The sequence below is a fragment of the Saccopteryx bilineata genome, chromosome 1 (genome assembly GCF_036850765.1).
Source record: "Saccopteryx bilineata isolate mSacBil1 chromosome 1, mSacBil1_pri_phased_curated, whole genome shotgun sequence".
Lineage (NCBI taxonomy): Eukaryota > Metazoa > Chordata > Mammalia > Chiroptera > Emballonuridae > Saccopteryx > Saccopteryx bilineata.
Genome location: NC_089490.1, coordinates 391,355,128 through 391,381,566, shown reverse-complemented (window position 1 = coordinate 391,381,566; position 26,439 = coordinate 391,355,128). Strand labels below are relative to the sequence as shown.

Sequence of the window (26,439 nt, the reverse complement as noted above, 5' to 3'; positions counted from 1 at the left end):
ATTAAAAAAAGATACCCTTAATGTTAAATTTCATTAATTCATGAACTTCTCTAGATTGTATCCATCAGTCTATGTGAAACTTTCATTGACAAGTTTTCCTTCCCACAATGGCAGTAATGACTATTCAGAAATGGTTTGTCCTTTCTTGTTCTGGGTTAATCCACATAATCCTAATTACTATGTACAGATGTGAAATGTGGACAGTGAAGTAGACCGAGAGGGAAAAAAATAATTCATTTAGATTATGGCATTGGAGGAGAGCTCTATGGATATCCTTGGCCTCCAGAAAGATCATCAAGTGGGTCCTGGATAAATTAAGCCTGAAATATTCTAGAGCAAAATAACAAAAAATTAGGGTGTCTTACCTTAGACATAACATGAGAAGTCAGGATTCTTAATAAAAGACAATAATGCTGGAAAAGAACAATAATGTTAGAAAAAATACACACAAAAAAGACAACAATGTAGGAAAAAAAGACCAAATATAGATGGATTGACTCCACAGAGGAGCCATATTCATGAGTCCTCATTTGGTGAGCAAGGCTGTTGAGGACAGGACACTGTGAACATCACTCATTCATTGGGTTGCCAAGAGTTAGAGCTGGCTAAAGGGCATGTAACAACAATTCCACAAAAATGTTAGTTTTTCACTTTTAGATCACTTAAAGCTTTATAATTGTGTTATATTTGCAGACCAATTTTGTAAAACACATCTTTAAAATGATGTCATCCTCATAAACATGGTGTCACTATTAGTAATATTTATTTTAATAATGTTTTATAATTTTCATATATTATGTGAATCTATTGTTAGATCTATTTCTTTAAGAACCTAGTATATTGTTGATGTTAACCTTTAAGAATTAAATTCTAAATATTTTCTGTAATGTTGAAGAAGCACAATTTTCAGATTAAATATGATCTTACATTTAGCAACCTAGACAAGCTATCATATTTATTCCCATAATTTATTATTTTACTTCTTTACATGAGTTTATTTCTTATATAGTTAGAATTTTATTTTCTTTTTGTTTTTCTTTCCTCTTCTGGCTGCATTCCAATCAATTTTTACCTGAAATTGGCATCATTAGATATTATTATCTTTTACATATTTTAAAATAAACATCACTAATCTTTTAATCTCTGAAATAGCAATTGAAATCATCCTTGAGACTCAAAACTCAAAACACAATTTATTTGGTTTACCTTGCACCACGATTGACAAAAAGAATGATAGAAATTTTTTTAATTACAATGATAAATTTTGTGACAAAAGTACAAGCAACCAGGTCATAAAACTTAATCATTAAATTATAATATAAGACCTTACATTAAAGGTGATTTTCCATTATATTTGAAAGCAATTTCATTTCACTTGTTAATTCACAAATTTTTATAATGCTAACATGCTACCACCTTTTGAGACAAACTCAGAATTCAAAGTGAATGTCCAATGAGCCTCATTATCAAAAGCTTTCAGTGAGTATTTTTAGTTTAAATTTAAAGCAAATACAGAGGAATTATTAATGAAGGGATAAGTACCAAAAACAACCATTTTCTTAAGAGAAAATTGATGAATATGTGATAAAGAGATGAGGAGTCCTCTTCAACTTGAAGAGCTATTTATTTTAGTGTGACAAATCCTTTGACTATCACAAATTCATACTTTTTATATTGGAAATATATAGGGTTCAGCATCAAAAGATTTTCTAATTATATTAGTTCTTATTGAATCTTAGAAATAGACATTACAGTTTTTTAGTTAATCAAGATATTTTTCTTTCTTCTCTTTAAAAAGGCAATCTACATATGCTGTTAGCTAAGGAAAATATGAAATAAAGAACCTATTTATCCTACATTCTTATTTGCCACTGATTACATGCATTGCCTTATTAACTTAAATAAACTTATTAAAGTAAAATATAACCTTACTGAAGTTAATCTTTGCATAAATAATATATACAAAAAATGTTCATCACATATAACATGATGAATCATAAATTTAATAATTTGTAAAGCTGACTTAATTATGCTTAAATGTGACTTAATTATGCTTAAATTTTAAAATATAATTAATTATATTTGTTCATTTATTAATTTACCTATAAACATTTAGTAAATGCCTACAGTACTATTACACTGTCCTATTAACTTAATCAATAATTGCAAAATCTGTGCTTTAAAATTCTTATTATCTACTTTACAAGACAAAAATATAAACAAATAACTGAAAATGACAAATTCTGTTATTAATATGTTCTGTGAATACAAACTGAGTAGGTTTTTATAATTAAGCTCTTCATTCTGACACATAAAAATATAAAACTCATTCTACATCTCATAAACTATGAACTTCTTTTGATCAATTCCAAATTTATACCCAGTCAAGAGATTACAGTTGTCAGAACACTAGAGTTTATTTCTCAATCACCTTCTGTGAAAGAAAATATTTGTATTACCTCATAAGTAGAAGGAAAACACAATAGAGAGATAATAGATGATAGATAGATAGATAGATAGATAGATGATAGATAGATAGATAGATAGATAGATAGATAGATAGATAGATAATAGATATAGATAAAAGTTTGGAGGCCCTGGCAGGTTGGCTCAGCGGTAGAGCGTCGGCCTGGCGTGCGGGGGACCCGGGTTCGATTCCCGGCCAGGGCGCATAGGAGAGGCGCCCATTTGCTTCTTCACCCCCCCTCCTTCTTCTCTGTCTCTCTCTTCCCCTCCCGCAGCCGAGGCTCCATTGGAGCAAAGATGGCCTGGGCGCTGGGGATGGCTCCTTGGCCTCTGCCCCAGGCGCTAGAGTGGCTCTGGTCGCGGCAGAGTGACGCCCTGGAGGGGCAGAGCATCGCCCCCTAGTGGGCAGAGCGTCGCCCCTGGTGGGCGTGCCGGGTGGATCCCGGTCGGGCGCATGCGGGAGTCTGTCTGACTGTCTATCCCCATTTCCAGCTTCAGAAAAATACAAAAGAGAAAAAAAAAAAGTTTGGAGACAAGATGGCGCTGGAGTAGGCGGACGTACCAACATCTACCTCCCAGAACCAAAGTGGATTACAAACTAATTTTAAGAACTATCATCTGGAAAAACCAACTTTGGACTAAACTAAGAGGACTCTTCAACCAAGGAACACTGAAGAAGCCACACCAAGACTGCTTAGTGTATCCCAAGGTTCTCTTTACCATGCCACAGTCACAGAGCTCCAGGGAAAAGCAACCTGGTCTCATCTCTCCAGGCAGAGGAGAACAGAAGCTCCATATCCACACATGCTGCAAATGGCTTTTCCAGTCTACTTGAATCATTACCAGATAGAAGCAGTGGTCATTGGGACTTGGACATGAGCTGCAAAGTATAGAATGGTGACAACAATTCCAGTGCCATGCGGACTTTTCCTGGAGGTGGACTTTTCCTGCTCCCTGTGACAGCTCCTAACAGACTGAACTGTGGTTGGGTTGCATTTTTCAGGGATTTGGCATGGTGATGGGGCCAACTTAGACTTGGTGAACATGTTAAGGACACTACTCTTTTACGGATTCTTGCTGTATTGGCCAAGAGTTTGCTTAAAGGCTTTTAATCACTGTAAAAAAAAATAGAAGACTGGATAAAGAAGATGGGGCACATATACACCATGGTATACTATTCAGCTAGAAGAAATGATGACATCGAATCACTTACAGCAGAATGGTGGAATCTTGATAACATTATGTGGAGTGAAATAAGTGAATCAGAAAAAAACAAGAACTGCAAGATTCCATACATTGGTGGGACATAAAAGCGAGACTAAGAGACATGTACAGGAGTGTGGTGGTTATGGGAGGTGGGGGGAGGGAAGGAGGGAGAGGGGGAGGGGGAGGGGGAGGGGTACAAAGAAAATTGGATAGAGGGTGACAGAGGACGATCTCTCTTTGGGTGATAGATATGCAACAGAACTAAATGACAAGATAACCTGGAAATGTTTTCTTTGAATATATGTACCCTGATTTATTGATGTCACCCCATTAAAATAAAAATTTATTTATAAAAAAAAGTTTGCACAGATGTCGATCATGGTATAGTTTTTAATGTCATGATAATGGTATCTTTACATCAAGCTGTTCGTTTTTGTAATTGAATTTATTAGGGTGACATTGGTTAATAAAATTATATAGGTTACCGGTGTATAATTCTATAATACATCATCTATTTACTGTGTTGTATGGTTACCACCCCAGCTGAAGTCTCCTTTATCACAATTTAACCTTCTTTACCTGCTTCTACCTCCTCCACCCACCTCAAGCAGTAGCTTTCATGATGTAACAGATCTTTCTTTAGAAACACAAGTACTCAACCTTCTCTGAGTATTGAAAGATTGGATTTATTAAAAGATACAAATATATGTATATACATGTCTGTATGTGTGTGTGTATATATATGTGTGATATCTTCTAAGTAACTAACATAAAGTGAACCTAGGCAGGAAATTTAAGAATTAATGGTTATTAATACTTTCTGATGAAAGACTGTGCTCAAGTCAATTTCTTCATTTCTTAAGAGGTTGCCCATTGAAAATTCACTTAATGAAGGGATAAGTACCAAAAAAACCATTTTCTTAAGAGAAAATTGATGAATATGTGATAAAAGATATGAGGAGTCCTCTTCACCTTGAAGAGCTATTTATTTTAGTGTGAAGTCTTGCTTTGTTCATCTGTAAAATGGGTACAATAATAATACCTCCCTCAAAGACTCGTATTGAAAATTAATTAATAATTTATATGGAAATGTGTAGTACAGAAATTGATGCATTATGAATTATCTTTGCAAAGAAATTCTTGCTGCATATGGACATCCAATGTGCTTTATTCAACCTCGTTTTACTTGTGTTCTTAAGTCTGGAAAATCTGTAGTATTATCACCTTCTAGGATAAGAATAACATAATAATTGTAATAAACCAACATAATTTCAGATCATAAAAAGGAAGTTGTATTTCATAATTTATACTCATATAATTGGAGGTGTAATTTTTAAATCACTGTACACTGGATTTATTAATTCCTCCTTCTAACTAATTTCACTCAAGCACAGAGTTAGACTAAAGTTTAACTGACTCAGACAGAAGAAGGAACCATACCACCTCCCACGTACACGGACTGGTAAAGGGGAGAGTAATAATTTGGCAGTAGATTATGGCCCATTAAAATAGACTAAATAGGATAAAAAATACAGAAAGAGTAATGAGCACACAACACAATCAACAGTTCAAATGTATGGAAATGTTTACTTGAAGCCTATGTACTCTTAACAATCAATGTCACCCTTTAAATTTAATCCTAAATAAAATTTAAAAATATAATAAATATACAAATACAAAAAGAGAGGCTATGTAAATTGCCAATTAAGTTATTTTTGGTGTTACAGAGATCAGAAACCACTTCATGATGCAATGTTTGATTGCATATATGCATGTGACTATTTTATTTTCTTTGGAGACTAGAGATTCTGCCTTTAGAGGATTGATTCCACAATTAAATCTTATAATCTAGTCCCTATGGTTACCCCATTCTCTTCTTCTAGGATAACAAAATAAAAGTGCAGCAAGTATTTATTTATAAGGTGTCTCAAATTTTGGCCAACAAAGTAATCCAAATAAATATTCACTGCGTTTCATTTCATTTACAAAGTGAAATAATTCTTTTTTTATTTTTAAGCTTCAACTGAGAACCAATAACAAAAGAAATTAATAGTCTACGTGAGTAAGGTACTGAGGAGAAAGCTCATTAGGATTTGATGCTGTTATTCACTGCAGTAGACAGGTACTGTGTTGTCTACTACTGGACATTAATTTCATAGTGTACTCTGTATTGAGAACAATTACTGGTTTCACGTTTAAAAGACTACAAAACCATTCTTGAAGATGCAATGAATGTAAAAATCTTGGTTATTTGAAATTGTCATTATCTTTGCTGCTTGTGGTACACGAAGAATTTCTGGGGGGCAATGACTAAAATTTGAAGTTAAAGGAAAAACAAAGTGGTCTTGAAAAAAATGCCTTTCTGTTCAATTCATATACCTTTCAGAGACTGGGAGAGACTACAGTAGGAATATTCATATTGTTTGCATTTTGTATGTGGGCCAGTAGAGAACAACATATGTTGCATTTGCAGAAACTTATGTTGAGGATGAAATTTATGAGCAGTAATTTGAGAGATCTACAAGCAGATTTAATAACTATAATGTCATTCATAAAATCACATGCTTCTACATTTGTCCATTAATTATGCTCTATCTTCAGTCACTCTCTTTACTTTGCTATATCAACCCAGGGTATTTTCTTCCCATGTATCGATAACCTCATTAACATTTCAACTATTCCTATAATTTTTGAAGAGGGAAGTATTTACACCTAATGCAAATTTAAGTAAACTATATCTGTAACAAATGACCAGAACAAATTACACCTTGGTGGCAGAGTTCATCCTGCTGGGATTAGCGGACACGCTGGAGCTACAGATTAGCCTCTTTTTGCTCTTTTTTGTGATTTACACTCTGACACTCTGGGGGAATGTTGGGATGATCCTCTTAATCAGGACTGATTCACGACTTCACACACCCATGTATTTCTTCCTGGCTAACCTGTCCTTCGTGGATATTTGCTATTCATCCACCATCACCCCAAAGATGCTGGTGGATTTACTGTTAGAGAAGAAAACCATCTCATTTGCTGGCTGCTTTCTGCAGATGTACTTCTTTATCGCCTTGGCCACTACTGAATGCCTCCTCTTTGGGTTAATGGCCTATGACCGCTATGTGGCCATATGCAGCCCTCTACTTTACCCCTTGGTCATGTCCAGGACAGTCTGCCTAAAAATGGCAGCAGGGGCCTTCACGGCGGGGCTGTTGAACTCCATGGTTCACACAAGTTACATAAGCAGCTTGCCGTTCTGCAGTTCCAATGTCATCCACCACTTTTTCTGTGACAGCCCTCCACTTTTTAGACTCTCATGTTCTGACACACACCTGAATGAAAGCATTTTTTCTACCTTTGCTGGAGTAAATATGATTGGAACTCTGCTGGTCATCCTCACCTCCTATGCCTACATTCTCTTCTCCATCTTCCGTATGCACTCAGGGGAGGGGAGGCACAAAGCTTTCTCTACGTGTGCCTCTCACCTGACAGCGATAATTCTGTTCTATTCCACTGCCATCTACACCTATCTGAGACCTAGTTCCAGCTACTCTCTGAGTCAGGACAAAGTGGCTTCTGTGTTCTACACAGTGGTGATCCCCATGTTGAACCCTCTGATCTACAGTCTCAGAAATAAGGAAGTAAAAAGCGCTTTATGGACTGTAATTACCAGGAAAAGATGCCCTTCATTTCTGGGATGGTTTGGTTAATTTTCTAAACCTAGTAGTGTATTTAATTAACTTTCAAAGGCTTGTCCAAAGTTCCAGTTTTCACTAGGATATTTTCTAAGTAATTATGTTCTGTAATGTTGAAGTATTTGAATGTATATTATACACACTTTCTCTTCTATATAGTTTGTGTTTTTCTTCAATATTATATTTCAAACATTCTCCCATGATCATACATATTCCCATATTCAATCATCACACTATTTGAGAGTACTCTTTCTCTTTAATATGTCATAATTAAACTGTCTGCTACCGTCTATCATGACCAATAGTGAGATGAATGTTATTTTACAAGTTACTCAGTGCACAAGTACAAGAATTTGTCCAGGTATATTTTTAGATGTGGCACTGTGTGTCTATAGAATATATGTATGTTCAACTTTAAAATGTAGCATAGTTTTCTAAATTTTCTGTTTATATTTATACTTTCAAAAACAGCCCATTACACTCAGGTTCCAAATCCTTTTTACCAATTCTTCTGGTCAGATATTTAACTTCTTTCTCCAATATAGTAAGGGTGACAAATATTTAAATCTTTAACATATCCAAAGTTATTTTTGACATGGTAATAGGTAGACAGTTTTTAAATAAAGACAGCCTATTTTTCTGCTGATTTTTTTTGAATATTTGTCCTCCACTTATCATGAATGATAGCCTCAATATTAAGTGTTCATTAATTCATAAAACTTTCTGGATTGAATCCATCAGTCAATGTTAAATTATCTTTGGTAAATTTTTCTTCGTACAATGGCTTAATAAATCCTAGATATTTCTTCAGAAATAGTTTGTCCATTTTGTTCTGGGCTAATCCACATAATCCTAATTACTATGTACAGATGTGAAAGGTGGACAGTGAAGAGGACTGAGAAGAAATAATTTTGATTCATTGGGAATATGGCATTGGAGGAGAGCTCTGTGGATAACCTCCAGAAAGTTCATCAAGTGGGTCCTAGATAAATTAAGCCTGATATATTCTGGAGTAAAATGACAAAAGTGAGGCTTTCTCACATCAGACATAACATGAGAAGGCAGGGTTCTTTGGGAAAGATAGTGATGCTGGAAAAAGACAATGTTAGAAAAAAAAACAATGAAAGAAAAGAGAAAGATTAAATATGAGATGGATAGACTCCACAAAGTAAGCCATATCATGAGTCCCCATTTGGTGAGCAAGGCTGTTGAGGATGGGACACTGTGAACATCACTCATTCATTGGGTTGCCAAGAGTTAGAGCTGACTAAAGGACATGTGACAACAATCTACAAAAATGTTAAAGTTAGTTTTTCACTTTTAACTCACTTATAAAGCTGTGCTTGTAATTGTGTTGTATTTGTCATCCAATTTTGTAAAACACTTCTTTAAAATAAGGAGTCATCCTCATGAACATGGTGTCATTATTAGTATTATTTATTTTAATAATGTTTTATCATTTTCATATGTTATGCATATCTACTGTTAGATCCAGTTCTCTAAGAACCTTGTATATTATTAATGTTAACCTTTAAAAAATAAATTCTAAATATTCTCTGCAGTGTTGAGAAAGTACAACTAATACTCAGGTTAAATATTGATACTACATTTAGCAATCTAGACAAGCCATTTTATTGTTTCATAATTTTTTATTTTACCGCGTTACATGAGTTTATTCCTTATATATATATTTTTTTGTTTTTCCTTTCTCTTCTAGCTACATTCTCCAATCAATATTTACCTAAAGGTGGCATCATTAGCTATAACTGCCTTTTATATATCATTTTTTAAATATTTATTAATTTTAATTATTGTGTTAACATGGATTCAAGTGTCCCACTCAATATAATGCCCTCACCTGCCACCCCGTGTCCCCTATTACACTCCCTTTGTCTCCTCCTGCTAACTCCTTCTCCTCTTCTCTCTGGGATTTGTTGTCCTGTTATCTGTATCTCTGTGTTATGTATATATAATTTTACTAATTCCTTCACCTTCTCTGATCCAATCCCCTCATCCTCCTTCCCTCTGACAGCACCCTGTGACCCTGCCTCTGCCTCTATTTCATTCCTGTTCACTTTGTTCATTAGATTCCACATATAAGTGAGATCATATGACTTTCTCTTTCTCTACCTGGCTTATTACACTTAACATAATAATCTCCAGGTCCATCATGCCATCACAAAAGGTAAGATTTCCTTCTTTTTAACGGGCATGTAGTATTCCATTGTATATATGTACCATAGCTTTTTAATCATCCACTGACACTTGGGCTGTTTTCAGACCTTTTTACCTCCTAAATATTAATTAAAATTATTCTTGAGACTCCAAATGCAAGTTATATGGTTTACCTTGCACTATTTTTGTCACAAAGGAAAATAGAAGTTTTTTTAAAAATTGCAATGATAAATTTTGTGAAAAAAATACAAGCAACTAGGTCATAAACCTTAACCATTAAATTGAAAAATAAGACCTAACATTAAAAGTAATTTTCCACCATTTTTGAAAGTAACTTCATATCACTTGTTAATCCACAAATTTATAATGCTAACATGCTACCACCTTTGAGACTTGTTTGGAGGTTCTAGCAGGGAGCGCAGCTACTCATATAACCTTGACTGAAGAACGATCCTCTCCTCTGGGAAGTTTGTCCTCTTCCACCGAGAGCAGTTTCGGGAGGGACGCACATGGAGCAGTGAGGGAGAAAGGGGACACCCGCCTAGCCAGCCAGATCAGCCAAATCAACCCTGGTGACCAATGGGGTGACAGATGTCACAGCCAGATCACCCTCACATCCCATGCTACCACCTTTGGAAACAAATTCACCATTCTAAGTGAATGCCCAATGAGCCTCATTATAAAGATTTTTGGTCAATATTTTTAGCTTAAATGAAAAGGAAATACAGGGGAATTATTAATGAAGGGATAAGCATCATAATCCATCACATTCTTGAGAAAAAAATTGATGAATATGTGATAAAAATATAAGGAGTCCTCTTCAATGTTATTTATTTTAATGTAATGACTCCTTTGACTCTTGCAAATTCATATGTTTTATATTGGGGAATATATACGGCTCAGCATCAAAAGACTTTCTAATTATATTAGTTCTTATTGAATCTTAGGAGAAATAAATAGACATTACAGTTTTTTAGTTAATCAAGATATTTTTCATTCTTTTGTTTAAAAAGGCAATCCACATATGCTGTTAGCTAAGGAAAATATAAAATAAAGAACCTATTTATCTTACATTCTTATTTATTATTGTATGCATTGCCTTATTAACTTAAATAAAATAAACTTATTAGAGTAAAATATAATCTTCTTCAGGTTAATCTTTGCATAAATGATATACACAAAAAATGTTTATTACATAAAACATCATGAATCATAAATTTAATAATTTGTAACACTGACTTAAAATTTGTATGTTTACATTTTAAAATATAATCAATTATATTGATTAATTTATTCATTTACCTACAAACATTTAGTAAATGCCTACACTGTCCTATTAACTTAATCAATTAAAAATCTGTGCTTTAAACTTTTTATTATCTATTTTACAAGAGAAAAATATAAACAAATAACTGAAAATGATAAATTCTGTTATTAATATATTATATATACTGCAAATAGAAACTGAGTAGATTTTTTATAATTAAGCTCTTCATTCTGACATGTGAAAATATAAAACTCACTGTACATCTCAACTGTAAACTCCCTTTGATCAATTTTAAATTTATATCCAGTCAAGAGATTACAGTTGTCAGGACACTAGAATTTATTTCTCAGTCACCTTCTGCAAAAGAAAATATTTGTATTACCTCATAAGTGGAAGGAAAACACTATAGATAGATAGATAGATAGATAGATAATAGATTAGATAGATAGATAGATAGATAGATAGATAGATAGATAGATAGATAGATGATAGGATAGATAGATAGATAGATAGATAGATAGATAGATAGATAGATAGATAGATGATAGATAAAAGTTTGCACAGATGTCAATCATGGGGTAGTTTTTAACATCATGATAATGAGATCTGTAGTTGTGTTTTTTTGTAATTGAATTTATTGGGGTGACAGTGGTTAATAAAATTATAGAGGTTCCAGGTATACAGTTCTATAATACATCATCTATATACTGTATTCTGTATTTACCACCCCAGCTGAAGTCTCCTTTATCACCATTTAATCCTCTTTACCCTCTTCTAAATGATGTTACAGATGTTTCTATAGAAGCATAAATACTCTACCTTCTCTGAGTTTTGAAAGATTGGATTTACTAGAAGATGCATACACACACATATAAGTGTGTGTGTGTGTACAGATGTATATGTGTATCTATATATTATATCTATAATAGACATAAAATTTTATAAGTAAATGAGCTAAAGTGAAATTGGGTAGGAAATTTAACTATTAATGGCTATTAATACTTTCTAATGAAGACTGTGCTTAAGTCAATTTTTTCACTTCCTAAAAGGTTGCCCATTGAGAAGTCACTTAATAGTTTGAAGTCCTGCTTTATTCATCTGCAAAATGTGTACAATAATAATGCCTCCCTCAAAGACTCATAGATAATCAATTAAAAATTTAAATGGAAACATGTAATACAGGACTTGATGCCTTATGAGTTTTCTCTGCAAAGAAAGTCTCCCGGCATATGGACATCCATTGTGCTTTATTCAACCTTGTTTTATTTGTGTTTTTAGGTTGGAAAGATCTGTAGTATCATCACCTTCTAGGATAAGAATAACATAGTAATTGCAATAATCCAACATAATTCCAGATTCATGAAAAGGACAATGTATTTCATAGTCCTATTAGATTGGGGTATAATTTTTAAATCACTGTACAATGGATTTATTACTTTCTCCTTCTAACTAATTTCACTCACAGATTTAGACTGAAGTTTGACTCAGACAAAGGAAAGACCCATGCCACTGCTCATATACACCGACTAGTAAAGGAAAAAATAATAATTTCGCAGTAGACCCATTTAAAAAATAGGCTTAAAATACAGAAAGACTAATGGGCATACAACACAATCAACAGTTCAAATGGTATGGAAATGTTAACCTGAAACCTATGTACACTTAACAATCAATGTCACCCCGTTAAATTGAATTTTCCAAATAAAATTTTAAAAAAATTAAAATACTAAAAGGGAGGCTATGTAAATTGCCAATTAGGTTATTTTTGGTGTTACAGAGATCAGGAACCACTTCATGATGTAATGTTTGATTGCACATAAATGCATGTGACTATATTTTATTTTCTTTGGAGACTAGAGATTCTGCCTTTAGAGGATTGATTCCACAATTAAACCTTATAATCTAGTCCCCATGGTTACCCCATTCTCTTCTAGGATAACAAAATAAAAGTGCGGCAACAAATATTTACTAATGAGTTGTCTCAAATTTTGGCAAACAGGTAATCCAAATATTCACTGTGTTTTACTTAATTTACAAAGTAAAATATTTCTTCTTTATGTTTAAGCTTCATTGAGAACCAAAAATAAAAGAAATTAATCATCTACATGAGTAAGACACTGAGGAAGAAGCTCATTAGGATTTGATGCTGTTATTCACTGCAGTAGACAGGTACTGTGTCGGCTACTACATGACATTAATTTCATAGTGTACTTTCTATCCAGAACAATTATTGATTTCATTTTTAAAAAACTACAAAATCATTCTTAAAGATGCAATGAATATCAAAATATTGGTTATTTAAAATTGTCATTATATTTGTTGCTGGTGGTACATGGGGAATTTCTGGGAGGCAATGCATACATTTTGAAGTAAAAGAAAAAACAAAGTGTTCTTGAAAAAAAATGGATTTCTGTTAAATATATATACCTTGCAGAGCCTGGAAAAGACTACAGTAGGAATGTTTGTATTGTTTGCATTTTGGATGGGGGCTGGTAGAGAACAACATATATTACATTTGCAAAAATTTAAGTAAAGGATGTAAATTAAGATCAGCAATTTGAGAGATCTATAAACACATATAATATATATATGTCATTTGCTTCATAAAATCAAATGTTTCTGCATTTGTCCACTAATTTTCCCCTTTCTTCAGTCAATCTCTTCACTATGCTATATTAACCCAGGGTTTTTTTTTTCCCATGTGTCAATAATCTCATTAACATTTCAACTATCCCTGAAATCTTTGGAAAGGGAAGTATCTACACCTCATACAAATAAGTAACCTATATCTATAACAAATGACCAGGACAAATTACACCTTGGTGACAGAGTTCATCCTGCTGGGATTAGCAGACACGCTGGAGCTACAGATTAGCCTCTTTTTGCTCTTTTTTGTGATTTACACTCTGACACTCTGGGGGAATGTTGGGATGATCCTCTTAATCAGAACTGATTCACGACTTCACACACCCATGTATTTCTTCCTGGCTAACCTATCCTTCGTAGACATTTGCTGTTCTTCCAATGTCACCCCAAAGATGCTGGTGGATTTATTGTCAGAGAAGAAAACCATCTCATTTGCTGGCTGCTTTCTGCAGATGTACTTCTTTATCGCCTTGGCCACTACTGAATGCCTCCTCTTTGGGTTAATGGCCTATGATCGTTATGTGGCCATATGCAGCCCTCTACTTTACCCCTTGGTCATGTCCAGGACAGTCTGCCTAAAAATGGCAGCAGGGGTATTCACAGCAGGGTTGTTGAACTCCATGGTTCACACAAGTTATGTTAGCAGCTTGCCATTCTGCGGTTCCAATGTCATCCACCACTTCTTCTGTGACACCCCTCCAATTTTAAGGCTCTCATGTTCTGACACACATGTGAATGAAAGCATCTTTTCCACTTTTCCTGGAGTAAATATTGTTGGGACTCTGGTGGTCATCCTCACGTCCTATGCCTACATTCTCTTCTCCATCTTCCGTATGCACTCAGAGGAAGGGAGGCACAAAGCTTTCTCTACATGTGCCTCTCACCTGACAGCAATAATTCTGTTCTATTCCACTGCCATCTACACCTATCTGAGACCTAGTTCCAGCTACTCCCTGAGTCAGGATAAAGTGGCTTCTGTGTTCTACACAGTGGTGATCCCCATGTTGAACCCTCTGATCTACAGCCTCAGGAATAAAGATGTAAAGAAGGCTTTATGGACTGTAATTATTAGGAAAAGGAGCCCTTTGTTTCTGGGATTGTTTTGTTAATTTTCTGAACCTTGCAAGCAGTGTATTGAATGAACTTTCAAAGGTTGGTTCAAGGCTACAGTTTTTATATATTATTTTCTATTTAAGTATGTTGTGTAATATTATAGTATATGTATTATATAAGGTAAATTACCTTCAATTTTCTTAAGTATAAGGCAAGTTACCAAACTTTTGCAAGTCCCAGGACCCTCTTGAAACCATTCTGTATTTTCACTGGACCTTCAAAAATAAGGGTACTTGTAATAAAATTCTGACAATGTAAGGAAAGTTATAGAGTGTTTGGCAATAATAGTCACAATATCACATAAAAATACCCATAGAAAATATTTGTGAATACCCAATGCTTTATTACTAATCATTATTTTTCTCCATTTATGATTTATAAAGATTGTCATTTATCACACTCATCAAAATGCTTTACATTTAAAGTATTTACATTTTAATATATTGACATCCCCTTGTAATAGGACTTTTTAATAAAATTTAAGTACTGTAGTTTTAATTACAATTGTAAAGTCCCCAGCTTTTATTTCCTTTAACCCCTATATACATATATATATTTCTTAAAAACTGTGAGTTTATTTGACAATATGCTATCAAGAAAACTGTTGTCTAATTAGAATGCACCAATAACAGCTCTTCTATTCCCTTTTCTTCTTAAAAATGTCCAACGCTTCCCTTCCTTTGTCTCTCATGGAACCTGCTCATTCACACTAAACCACATACACACAGATTAAGTTGCAGCAAAGAGTTTAGTCAATGCATAGTTCAAAGGGTAATGATTATGTTCAGTGCAGGAATCTGACAAATATCATAGGTTTTCTGTTCACAGAAATTTATCAATTTCCAATAAAGCAAATTGAATTTAATATTAAAGCTAAGCAGGTAAAAAAGGTACAAACTTCCAGTTATAAAAGAAGAAATTCATGGGAATGAAATGTACAGTATGGGGACTAAGTTAATAACATGGTACTGCATATTTGAAAGTTTCTTAGGGAGTATATCTTATGACTACACATCACAAGGAAAAAATGTATTGCAAGTATCATGACAGGGGATAGCTAGATTTACGGTAATTATTTCTCAATATATACTCATATGAATCATTATCTTTTTATCTTAAACTAATATAATGTTATATATCAATTATATTTCAATTTTTAAAAATTTAAAGGAAAGTTAAGCATTATTAATATGGAGGTAGACAGGAACTTGGTTTAGTGTACTTTGGAGGAAACTAAGATCAGGGCATGCTAAAAAGAAACAGCCCCATTTATAGTCTTTGAGAAAAATTCTCCATGACCCTTCCCTTGCCCTTGCCCCTAAAGTGGTGTCTGATTAAAGACGTCTGTTCCATTCATCTGAACTGTGCAATAGCAGGTCCTCCCACCTGACCATCCAATGCCCTCCTCACTGGTACATCTAGGTGACCTTGGTCAGATGGATGTCTATTAAGGCATCAATAGACACTCAGGGGCCATGCTTTCACACACATTGGTTACCTAACCCTTAAGGCCTTGAAATAGAATGATCAGGCTGATCTCAGAGGTGGTTCACTCTTTCTTTGAAGAGCTTGCCTGCTTTATTCTGCACCAGCTGTCTGCTTAGTGGTTGAATTCTTTCCGCTTTTTTGTGTCCTGGGCATTTAATTAAATCATATATGGAACCAAGATGTTTCATTAGTAAATATTAATATCATGTTTTTTCAATTAACAGTTTTTATTTTTAGTAAGACAAACATAGCAACAATGTTTGGAAGATGAAATCCAGTTATTCTGAGACTTGCTTTTTAGACATATATTTTGAGCTATGTCCTCTGTCTGCTCTCCAACATAACCCTTTGACAAGTAATTAATCTCATTTACAAAATCTACAAACATTTCTTACTTTGAGGACTATTATCACTTAATGATGTTGGTATTCTATTTTAAATCATTGAATATGTGCTTCTTATATAATTTTGTTTAATGCTTTAATCTGCTTATTTAATTATATAAATTTAGCTTATTTCTTGTAAAAAATATTTGAATTATATTTTCTTGATTACTGTTCAAGGCATTTGTGTGAAAAATATTCCAAATGTTTTTTTCTTTAACTTACAAAAGAAATTTAAGTTGTAAAAACATTGAGACTTCTAATTATTATATTGAGTGTGATTTCACCATGCTTTTCTTTCTTCAGACCCAGAGAATATTTGTTAAACCCATTTTTATAAATACAATGTTTCCTGGCTTTTTACTCTATTATCTCTATTGCTTTCTGTTTTTCTAATTTTTTAGTCTATTATTCACTTGAATGTTTTCTGTTATCACACTCCTTAAGTATACATATATCAAAATCAATGTTTTTTTTTTATCAATGGATTTTTTGAGTGATTTATTCATTAAAATCAGTGAAAGACACTTGAAATGTATGCTTTTAATGTTTGTTTTGGTCAATGTTTTCATTAGTGATTAAATAAGGATAAAATAGAAACTAACTTCAAAACCTGTTACTGTCACAAGGTAGAAAAGTCAGTAATGGAAACGGAAAGAGTGAAAGAATCAATATTTCAAGAATTGCATTGATCCAAATAAACAACCCAAAAAAATGGTATTGTAAATAGATGGAGCCCTGCATTGAATATTTGCATATACTGGTACGGTGCAGGAAAGGCTTAATGCATTCAACCTGGGTCGCTGCCTCAACTGCATATTCCAGAGGTCTTCAGGACTGGACATTGACTAGCTCCTAAGAGAAAACATCTGAATCCATGGGATAACCTACCTGATAAGAACATCTTTCTATCCTGGGGCCCACACCAAACAGTTTATGTTAATGAAGTGATTCATGGTGAATGCCTGTTTTTATATAGGTGGGGCTTTGGGTTAAGCTGTATTAGTTTGATCAGGGTGAAGCAGTTAGAGACTAACTAGAATAGCAATGTGAGCAGTCATCTCTATTCACTGACCCTCAATAAAACCCTGGACAGCACAGCTTTTCTGTTTGGTGATATTTCATTGGAGTTGTCAGACAACATTGTTGGGAGAATTAAGTGCTGTCTATGTGATTCCACCAGGACAGGACACCTGGTAGTTCATGTCTGGTTTCTCCTTGACACTACCTTACAAATCATTTTTCTTTTCTAATTTTAATCTGTTTCTTTAGCTGTAATAAACTATAATCCAAAGTATAAAGGCTTTCCTGTGTTTTGTGAGTCAATCATTGAACCTGATGGTAGTCTTGGAAACCTCAGACACGCAATAAAATTAAATTTTCACAAGCTTTTTGTTTGTTAGTTTAAATTTTTTATTATTATATTATGTAAGATATAAAACTTTAGTTTATTCTAAAAATATAAAATTAATATTTAAATTTGGAAACAGAATAAATGAAAATTAAAATCTGATTATCGGCATAACTAAAAGTTCTCTGGAATTAACATTTTCAAAATGTTCATACTACCGAAAAAATCTATAGAGTCATTGCAATTTTTATCAAAATACCAATCACTTATTTCATGAAATGGAACAAATATCCCAAAAATGTATATGGAAACACAAAAGTCCCAAATAACCACAGCAATCTTGAGAAAGAAAAATAAAATTGAAGGGTTCACATGCCCTGATATAACAAACTATAGAAATGATCCCTGAAAGTATAGTCTTAACCTGATATCAAAAAATATCACAAGGTCATAGCAATCCAAACAGCATGGTATTGGTGTAAAAATAAGCATATAGATCAACGGAACCAAATAGATATTCCAGAAACCTGAGCCTATATAGTCAATTAATATTTGACAGAGGAGGTAAGATCATACAATGGGATAAAGACAGTCTATTCAAAAATGGTGTTGGAAAAATTAGAAAGATTTATGCCAAAAACTGAAACTGGACCACCTTCTTACACCACATATAAGAATAAATTCAAAATAGATTGAAAACTTAAATGTAAAACTCAAAATCATAAAAATTCGAGAAGTATAGTCAGCAAAATCTCAGACATTTCCTTTACCAAAAGTTTTTCTGATATATCTCCTCAAGCAAGGGATATAAAAGTAATAAAAAAAAAGGTGTACATTAAACTAAAATTTTTTTTCATAACAAAGGAAACAACCAAATAAAAAGACAACTTAATAAGTGGAAGAACATAATTCCAAAGATCCATCTGATAAGAGGTTAGTATCCAAAATCTGTAAAGAATTCTTAAAAGTTAATACCAAAACAATGAACAATCCAATTAAAAGGTGACTAAAGGACCTAAATAGACACTTCTCCAGAAAGAACATACTGATGCCCAATGGATATATGAAAATATGCTCAGAATTGCTAACCATCAGAGATATGCAAATCAAAAACACAAGGAGATCTCAAATCACACTTGTCAGAGTGGCTTTTGTTAATAAAACAACAAACAATAAGTATTAGTGAGGATGTGGAGAAAAGAGAACCCTCATGCACTGTTGGTGGGAATGCAGACTGAAACACTGCAAAAAACCAGTATGGATTTTCTTTGTCCCCTCCCCTTACCCCACCCACCTCCGTTACCATCACATTCTTGTCCATGTCTCTGAATCTCATTTTTATGTCCCATCTATGTATAAGAGGGGAAGGACACAAAGAAAACCAGATAGAAGGTGACGGGAGACAATTTGACTTTGGGTGAGGGGTAAGCAACATAATCAAATGTCAGAATAATCTGGAGATGTTTTCTCAGAACATACGTACCCTGATTTATCAATATCACTGCATTAAAATTAATAAAAATAAGAAAAAAATATTAAAAAGCCCAGTATGGTGGTTTCTCAAGAAATTAAAAATGGATCCGCCTTATGACCCAGTGAGTCCACTTCTGGGTGTGTGTGTGTGTGTGTGTGTGTGTGTGTGTCTGGGAAGAAACCCAAGACACTAATTCAAAAGGACACGTGTACCTCTGTTCATTACAGCGTAACCTTTACAATAGCCAAGCCATGGAGGTAATCCAAGGGCCCATCAATAAACATGTGGATAAAAAGCTGTGCTACATATATACAATGGAATGTTATTTGAACCTAAAAATAGAATAAAATGATACCATTTAGGACAGCATAGATTAACCTAGAAGTTATGATGCTAAGTGAAATAAGTCAGTCAGGGAAAGACAAATACCATATGATCTCACTTATATGTGGAATCTAAAGACCAATATAAAAGAACAAACAAATACAAAAAGCCTCATATTTTCCAGAGGGGGCAATGGTTTCAAGGCTGGGTGAAAAAGGTGCAGGGATTGAGAAATACAGATCAATGGTTACAAAACACTCATGGGGGGTTAAAGTACAGCACAGGCTATATTGTCAATAATATTGTAACAATAGTGTATGGTGCCAGTTGGGTACTGGAAATAACAGAACACTTTATAAAGTATATACTTGTCCAAACACTATGCTATACACCTAAAGCTAATACAAAATAATATTAAATGTAAACTGTAATTGAAAAAAATGTTAACCTTAAAAAGTAGGTAGAGCTCTCTAATCACTCCCATTACCCTCTTCTTTGACAGTGACAACCACTCTTCTGTATTTTCATTATTTCCTAGCTTTCACTTTTAAAAATTGGCCCACTGATATCCCCAAAACTATATTTTAAAACATATTTTTTAATATTATAAATGTGATATTGGCCCTGGCCAGTTGGCTCAGCAGTAGAGCACTGGCCCGGTATGTGGAAGTCCTGGGTTCAATTCTCAGCCAGGGCATACAGGAGAAGCAACCATCTGTTTCTCTGCCCACCCCCTTTCTCTCTTTCTCTCTCTCTCTCTCTCTCTCTCTGCCTCTGCCCCTCCCACAGTGAAGGGTCAAAATGTTCGAGCAAGTTGGCCTGGCACTGAGGATAGCTCCATGGCCTTGCCTCAGGCACTAAAATAGCTCAGTTGCCAAGCAACAGAGCAGTGGCCCCAGATACGCAGAGCATGGCCCTGTAGGAGGCTTGCCAGCTGGATCCTGGTCAGGACACATGTGGGAGTCCATCTGTCTGCCTCCCTGCCTCTCACTTAATAAAAAAAGTAATATTATACATAGTTTGTCTTCTATATTTCTAGGGTTTTTTTTATATTTTATTTCTAACATTCTACCAAGTTAATATGTATTCCTATATTCTTTAGTTTCACAATTTTTTAGTATTCTTTCTCTTTAATATGACATCATTAAATTGTCCGTTACCTTCTATCATGGCCAGAGGTGATACTAATGCTACTTTACATGTCACTTAGTGCACAAGTACAAGAATTTGTCCCAAGTGTATCTCTAAAAATGAATTTGTTTAGATATAGACCAGTGGTAGTCAACCTGGTCCCTACTGCCCACTAGTGGGCATTCCAGCTTTCATGGTGGGCAGTAGCGGAGCAACCACAGTATAAATAAAAAGATAGATTGAACTATATATAGTAAGTTGTTTTATAAAGATTTATTCTGCCAAACTTAGTGAAAATCCGACATAAAGTACTTGGTAAGTAATTATTATTATATGTTTTAACCTGTTGTAACTCTATGTTATAAATTTTATAATGTTACTTCCCTACTTTATAGATCACCATTACTGTGGAACCAGTGGGCAGTTAGAAAATTTTACTACTAACAGAGATACAAAAGTGGGTGGTAGGTATAAAAAGGTTGACTACCCCTGATCTAGAGTATACATATATTAAATTTTTATAACAAATTGTTTCTCAATTTCATACATACACACACACACACACACACACACTAAACAGTACACAATACCTCAGGTTCCATATCTTTGCTAACACTTATTAGTGTTACAAGAAGTTAACAGATGTTTAACTTCTTTTCCCAATATGTTGGGGATGACAGATTTTTTAATCTTTAACACATCTGAGATTATTTTTTGTCCATTGTTTTAGGTAGATATATTTTTTCTTTTCTAACAAAGAAAACCTATTCTCCCCACTGCTCTTTGTTAAAACATATGTCCTCCATCATCTTGAATGAAACCATAAGATATTAAATGTTCATTAATGTGTGGACCTCTCTAGCATATATTCATCAGTCAATGTTAAACTGTCTTCACTGGTAAGCTTTCCTTCAGGTAACTGCATTAATAAGTCCTAGATATTTCTTCAGAAATGGCTTGAACTTTTTGTTCTGGGTTAATTCCTATAATTCACATTATTACATACAGATGTGAAAGTTGGACAGTGAAGAAGGGTGATAGAAAAAAAATATTAGATTCATTTGAAATATGGCATTGAAGAAGAGCTCTGTGGATACTCTAGGCCTCCAGAAAAATGAACAAGTGAATACTGATAAATTAAGTTTGAAACATTCTGAAGCAAAATGACAAAAGTGAGGGTATCTTACTTCAGACATAACATACGAGAAGGCAGGCTCTTTGGAAAAGACAATAATGCTGGGGGGAAACCATAATGTTAGAAAAATACAAAAAAAGAAAACAATGTAGAAAAAGAAGAAAACCAAATATAGACAGATTGACTCCACAAAGGAAGCCGTATTCAAGAGTCCCCATTTGGTGAGCAAGGCTGTTGAGGGCAGGACATGTGGACATCACTCATTCACTGGGTTGCCAAGAGTTAGAGCTAACTAAAGGGCATGTGACAATTCTACAAAAATGTTAAAGTTAGTTTTTCACTTTTAACTCACTTATAAAGCTTTGTTTGTGATTATGTTGTATTTTCAGACCAATTTTGTAAAACATATCATTAAAATGTTGAGTTATCCTCATAAACATGATGTTGCTATCTGTATTATTTTTTAATATTTTAATGATGTTTTATAATCTCCATATGTTATCAGTATTTAGATATATTTTCCTGAGGACTTGGTATATTACTAATGTTAACCTTTAAAAAATTAAATTTTAAATATTTTCTGCAGTGATAAGAAAATGCAACTAATTTGCAGATTAAATATTGATTCTGTATTGAAAAACTCAAACAAAATTATTAATTTTCATATTTTTTATTTTATCTCTTTAAATTAGTTTATGGCTTATTTTTATTTTGTTTTTCTTTTCTCTGCTAGCTGTCTTCTCCAATCAATTTTTACCTAAAATCAGCATCATTAAACTTCACTTTTACATTTTTTAAAATAAATATCACTAATCTTTTTTACTCTTAAATACTAACTTAATTTATCTTTGTGCCTTCAAATGCAATTTATGTGATTTAATCTGACCAATTATTGACAGAAAAGAAGATAGAAAAAAACATTTGTATTGATAAATTTTTGCAACAAAAATTCAAGCAACTAGGTCATAAACCTTAACCATTAAATAAAATATTTTATAAAGATAAATTGGAAAACAAACAAATAAATACATAAGTAAAAAGAATTTTGCAAGATGTAAATCAGGGGTAGTTTTTAATTAAATTTATTTGGGTGATGTTGGTTAATAAAATTATATAGGTTTCAGATGTACAATTCTAATATATCATCTGCATATTGTACTGTGTTTACTATCCCAAGTTGTCTCCTTCTATCACCATCTGTCCTCCCTGTACCCTCTCCTACCTCCTCCCACCCACCTAAAACAGTATCTTTCATAATGTTACAGATCTTTCTTTAGAAGTACAGGAATTCTACCTCCCTTGAATTCTGGAAGATGGATTTATTAGAAGATACATATATATATATATGTATATGTGTATCTGTATACGTATATGTGTATATATGTAATATAAATGTTTTATACATAAAATCTTCTAAGTAACTGAGATAAAATAAAACTAGACAGGAAACTTAAATAGCTGAAGTAGCTGGGAATTAACACTTTCTAATATAGACTGTGCTTAAGTAAATTCTCCCACATCCTAAGATTCTGTCCATTGGAAAACCATTTAATAGCTTGCTTTAGTCATATGCAAAATGTGTAAAATAATAATGCCTCCCTGAAAGAGCGGTATAGAAAGTTAACTGAGAATTTAAATGGAAAACTATAATACAAAACTTGATGCATAATGAGTTCTCTCTGCAAATAAACTCTCTCTGTGTATGGACATCCAATGTGCTTTATTCAACTTTGTTTTACGTCTGTACTTAGGTCTGGAAAATCTGTACTATTGTTCCCTTCTAGGGTAAGAATTACAGACAATAATTACAATAAGCCAACACAATTCTAAAATCATAAAAAAAGTTCTATTTTCTTATTCATTGTCCTATTTGTTCAGGGTATTGAGCAAAAATGGACCAAAAAAACTTCATGGACACAGACAACAGTGTTTTGATTGCTAGGTGGGGGCTGGTAGAGGAGGGTATAGAAGGATAAGTCGTGATGACAAAGACTTGACTTGGGGGGACGTGAACACACAATGCTATGTAGAGATATATTGCAGAATTAGGCACCTGAAACCTGTAGAATTAGGTTAACCAGTGACAAGCCAATAAATTCAATTTTAAAAATAACAATAAAACAATGTAGAATGGGTTTAGTTAGTTCCTCCTCCTCAGCAATTTCACTCAAGAACAGAATTAATTTGAAGTTTAAACTGACTCAAACAAAGAAAGGCACTATCGTCTGCCACTACACACACACACACACACACACACACTGGTAAAGGGAGTAATAATAATTTGGTAGTGGGCTATGTACCCATTTGGAATAAGCTAAAAATACAAAAAGAGAGGCAATGTAAATTTGAAAATTGCCAATTCATATTTTTTAATTGGCAAAAGACTTTAAGGTAATACAGAGATCAAGAACCACCTCATGATGCAATGTTTGATTGCATATAACTGCATGTGATTATATTTTAATATCTTTTGAGACTGCAGTCTCAGCCTTTAGAGGATTGCCTCCACAATTAAACCCTATAATCTAGTCCCCATGGTTACCCCATTCTCTTCTAGAAAAACAAAATAAAAGTGCAGAGACAAATATCTACTCATGAGGCGTTTTAAAATTTTGCCAAGGGTTAATTCAAATATTCACTGCATTTCATTTCATTTACAAACTGATTTTTTTTATATTTAAGCTCCAAATGAGAACCACTAATAAAAAGAAAATAATAGTCTACATGAGTAAGACACTAAGGAGAAAGCTCATGAGGACCTGATGCTCTTAGTCACTGAGGCGGACAGGTACTGTGTCTGTTATTATATGACATTAATTTCATAGTGTACTGTGCATTGAGAACAATTATGTGGCTCACTTTTAAAACACTAAAAAATCATTTTGTAAGATACAATAAATGTCAAATTATTTGAAATGGTCATTATTTTTGCTGCTCATAGTACATGAAAAATCTCTGGGAGGCAAAGCATGAATTTTGGAATTGAAAAAATAGAGTAGTCTTGAGAAATAAACAATGGATTTGTGTTAAATAAACAAAACTCTTTGAAACTGGGAGACACTTGAGCAGGGATATTTGTATCCTTTGCTTTTTGGGTGTGGGCTGGTCGAGAACAATATATGTTGCATTGGCAGAAACTTAAGTGCAGTATGTGGGTTGAGACTAGTAATTTGAGAGACCTACGACCAGATTTAATAAAGTCAATTGCTTCAGATTTTCAAATGCTTCTCCATTTGTTCACTAATTTTCTTCTTTCTTCAGTTACTCTATTTACCAGGCTGTATTAAACTTGGGTTTTTATTTCCCATCTGTGAATAAGCTCATTAACATTTTTTTACTATTCCTATAATCTTTGGAGAGAGAAATATCTACACCTAATACAAATTTAAGCAACCTATATCTGTAACAAATGACCAGAACAAATTACACCTTGGTGACAGAGTTCATCCTGCTGGGATTAACAGACACGCTGGAGCTACAGATTGTCCTCTTTTTGCTCATTTTTGTGATCTACACTCTGACAGTCTGGGGGAATGTTGGGATGATCTTCTTAATCAGGATTGATTCACGACTTCACACACCCATGTATTTCTTCCTGGCTAACCTGTCCTTTGTGGATGTTTGTTGTTCCTCCAACGTCACCCCAAAGGTACTGGTGGATTTATTTTCAGAGAAGAAAACCATCTCATTTGCTGGCTGCTTTCTGCAGATGTACTTCTTTATCGCCTTGGCCACTACTGAATGCCTCCTCTTTGGGTTAATGGCCTATGACCGCTATGTGGCCATATGCAACCCTCTGCTTTACCCCTTGGTCATGTCCAGGACAGTCTGCCTAAAAATGGCAGCAGGGGCCTTCACGGCGGGGCTGTTGAACTCCATGGTGAACACAAGTTACGTTAGCAGCTTGCCGTTCTGCAGTTCCAATGTCATCCACCACTTCTTCTGTGACAGCCCTCCCATTTTTAAGCTCTCATGTTCTGACACACACCTGAATGAAAGCATCTTTTCCACTTTTGCTGGAGTGAATTTGGTGGGGGTTCTGGTGCTCATCCTCTCCTCTTACACTTACATTCTCTTCTCCATCTTCCGTATGCATTCAGGGGAGGGGAGGCACAAAGCTTTCTCTACGTGTGCCTCTCACCTAATAGCTATATTTCTATTCTATTCCACCTCCATGTATACTTACCTGAGACCTACTTCCAGCTATTCCCTGAGTCAGGACAAAGTGGTTTCCGTGTTCTATACAATGGTGATCCCCATGTTGAACCCTCTGGTCTACAGCTTCCGGAATAAGGATGTAAAAAAGGCTTTACGCACTGTAATTACAAGGAAAAGAATCCCTTCATTGCTGTGATTGCTTAATTATCTGAACATAGAAGAATATTTAATAAATTTTCAAAGCCTGGTCAAGCCTACAACTTCTCATTAAATTTTTTCTAAGTAATTATGTCCTGTATTATTATTCAAATATATTACCAAATGTACATAAGACCATGAAACTTTCATCTAACTATTTGGTATCATCACTGGCTCCTAAACAATAAGGTTTATTTGCAATAAAATCTTACCTAGGATAAGAAAGGTATTGAGT

General features: G+C 34.0%; 2 protein-coding genes and 1 pseudogene across 2 annotated transcripts; all 3 read left to right on the top strand.

Annotated features, from left to right (window-relative positions):
* The first annotated feature begins 6,419 nt into the window (after positions 1 to 6,419).
* LOC136320783 (olfactory receptor 5F1-like) lies at positions 6,420 to 7,263 on the top strand (annotated as a pseudogene).
* A 6,291-nt stretch (positions 7,264 to 13,554) lies between these two features.
* On the top strand, positions 13,555 to 14,894 carry LOC136320782 (olfactory receptor 5F1-like). The gene has a single exon (XM_066253933.1). It carries the CDS (start codon positions 13,602 to 13,604, stop codon positions 14,556 to 14,558), a length of 957 nt encoding a protein of 318 aa, XP_066110030.1. The 5' UTR covers positions 13,555 to 13,601; the 3' UTR covers positions 14,559 to 14,894.
* A 9,681-nt stretch (positions 14,895 to 24,575) lies between these two features.
* On the top strand, positions 24,576 to 26,439 carry LOC136320781 (olfactory receptor 5F1-like). Its single transcript, XM_066253932.1, has 2 exons — positions 24,576 to 24,636; positions 25,110 to 26,439. The coding sequence occupies exon 2, from the start codon at positions 25,258 to 25,260 to the stop codon at positions 26,200 to 26,202; it is 945 nt and encodes a 314-aa protein (XP_066110029.1). The 5' UTR covers positions 24,576 to 24,636; positions 25,110 to 25,257; the 3' UTR covers positions 26,203 to 26,439.

Excerpts from the sequence above, each read along its gene's own strand:
- LOC136320781 (XM_066253932.1), top strand. The coding sequence starts at position 25,258 with ATGACCAGAACAAATTACACCTTGGTGACAGAGTTCATCCTGCTGGGA.
- LOC136320782 (XM_066253933.1), top strand. The coding sequence starts at position 13,602 with ATGACCAGGACAAATTACACCTTGGTGACAGAGTTCATCCTGCTGGGA.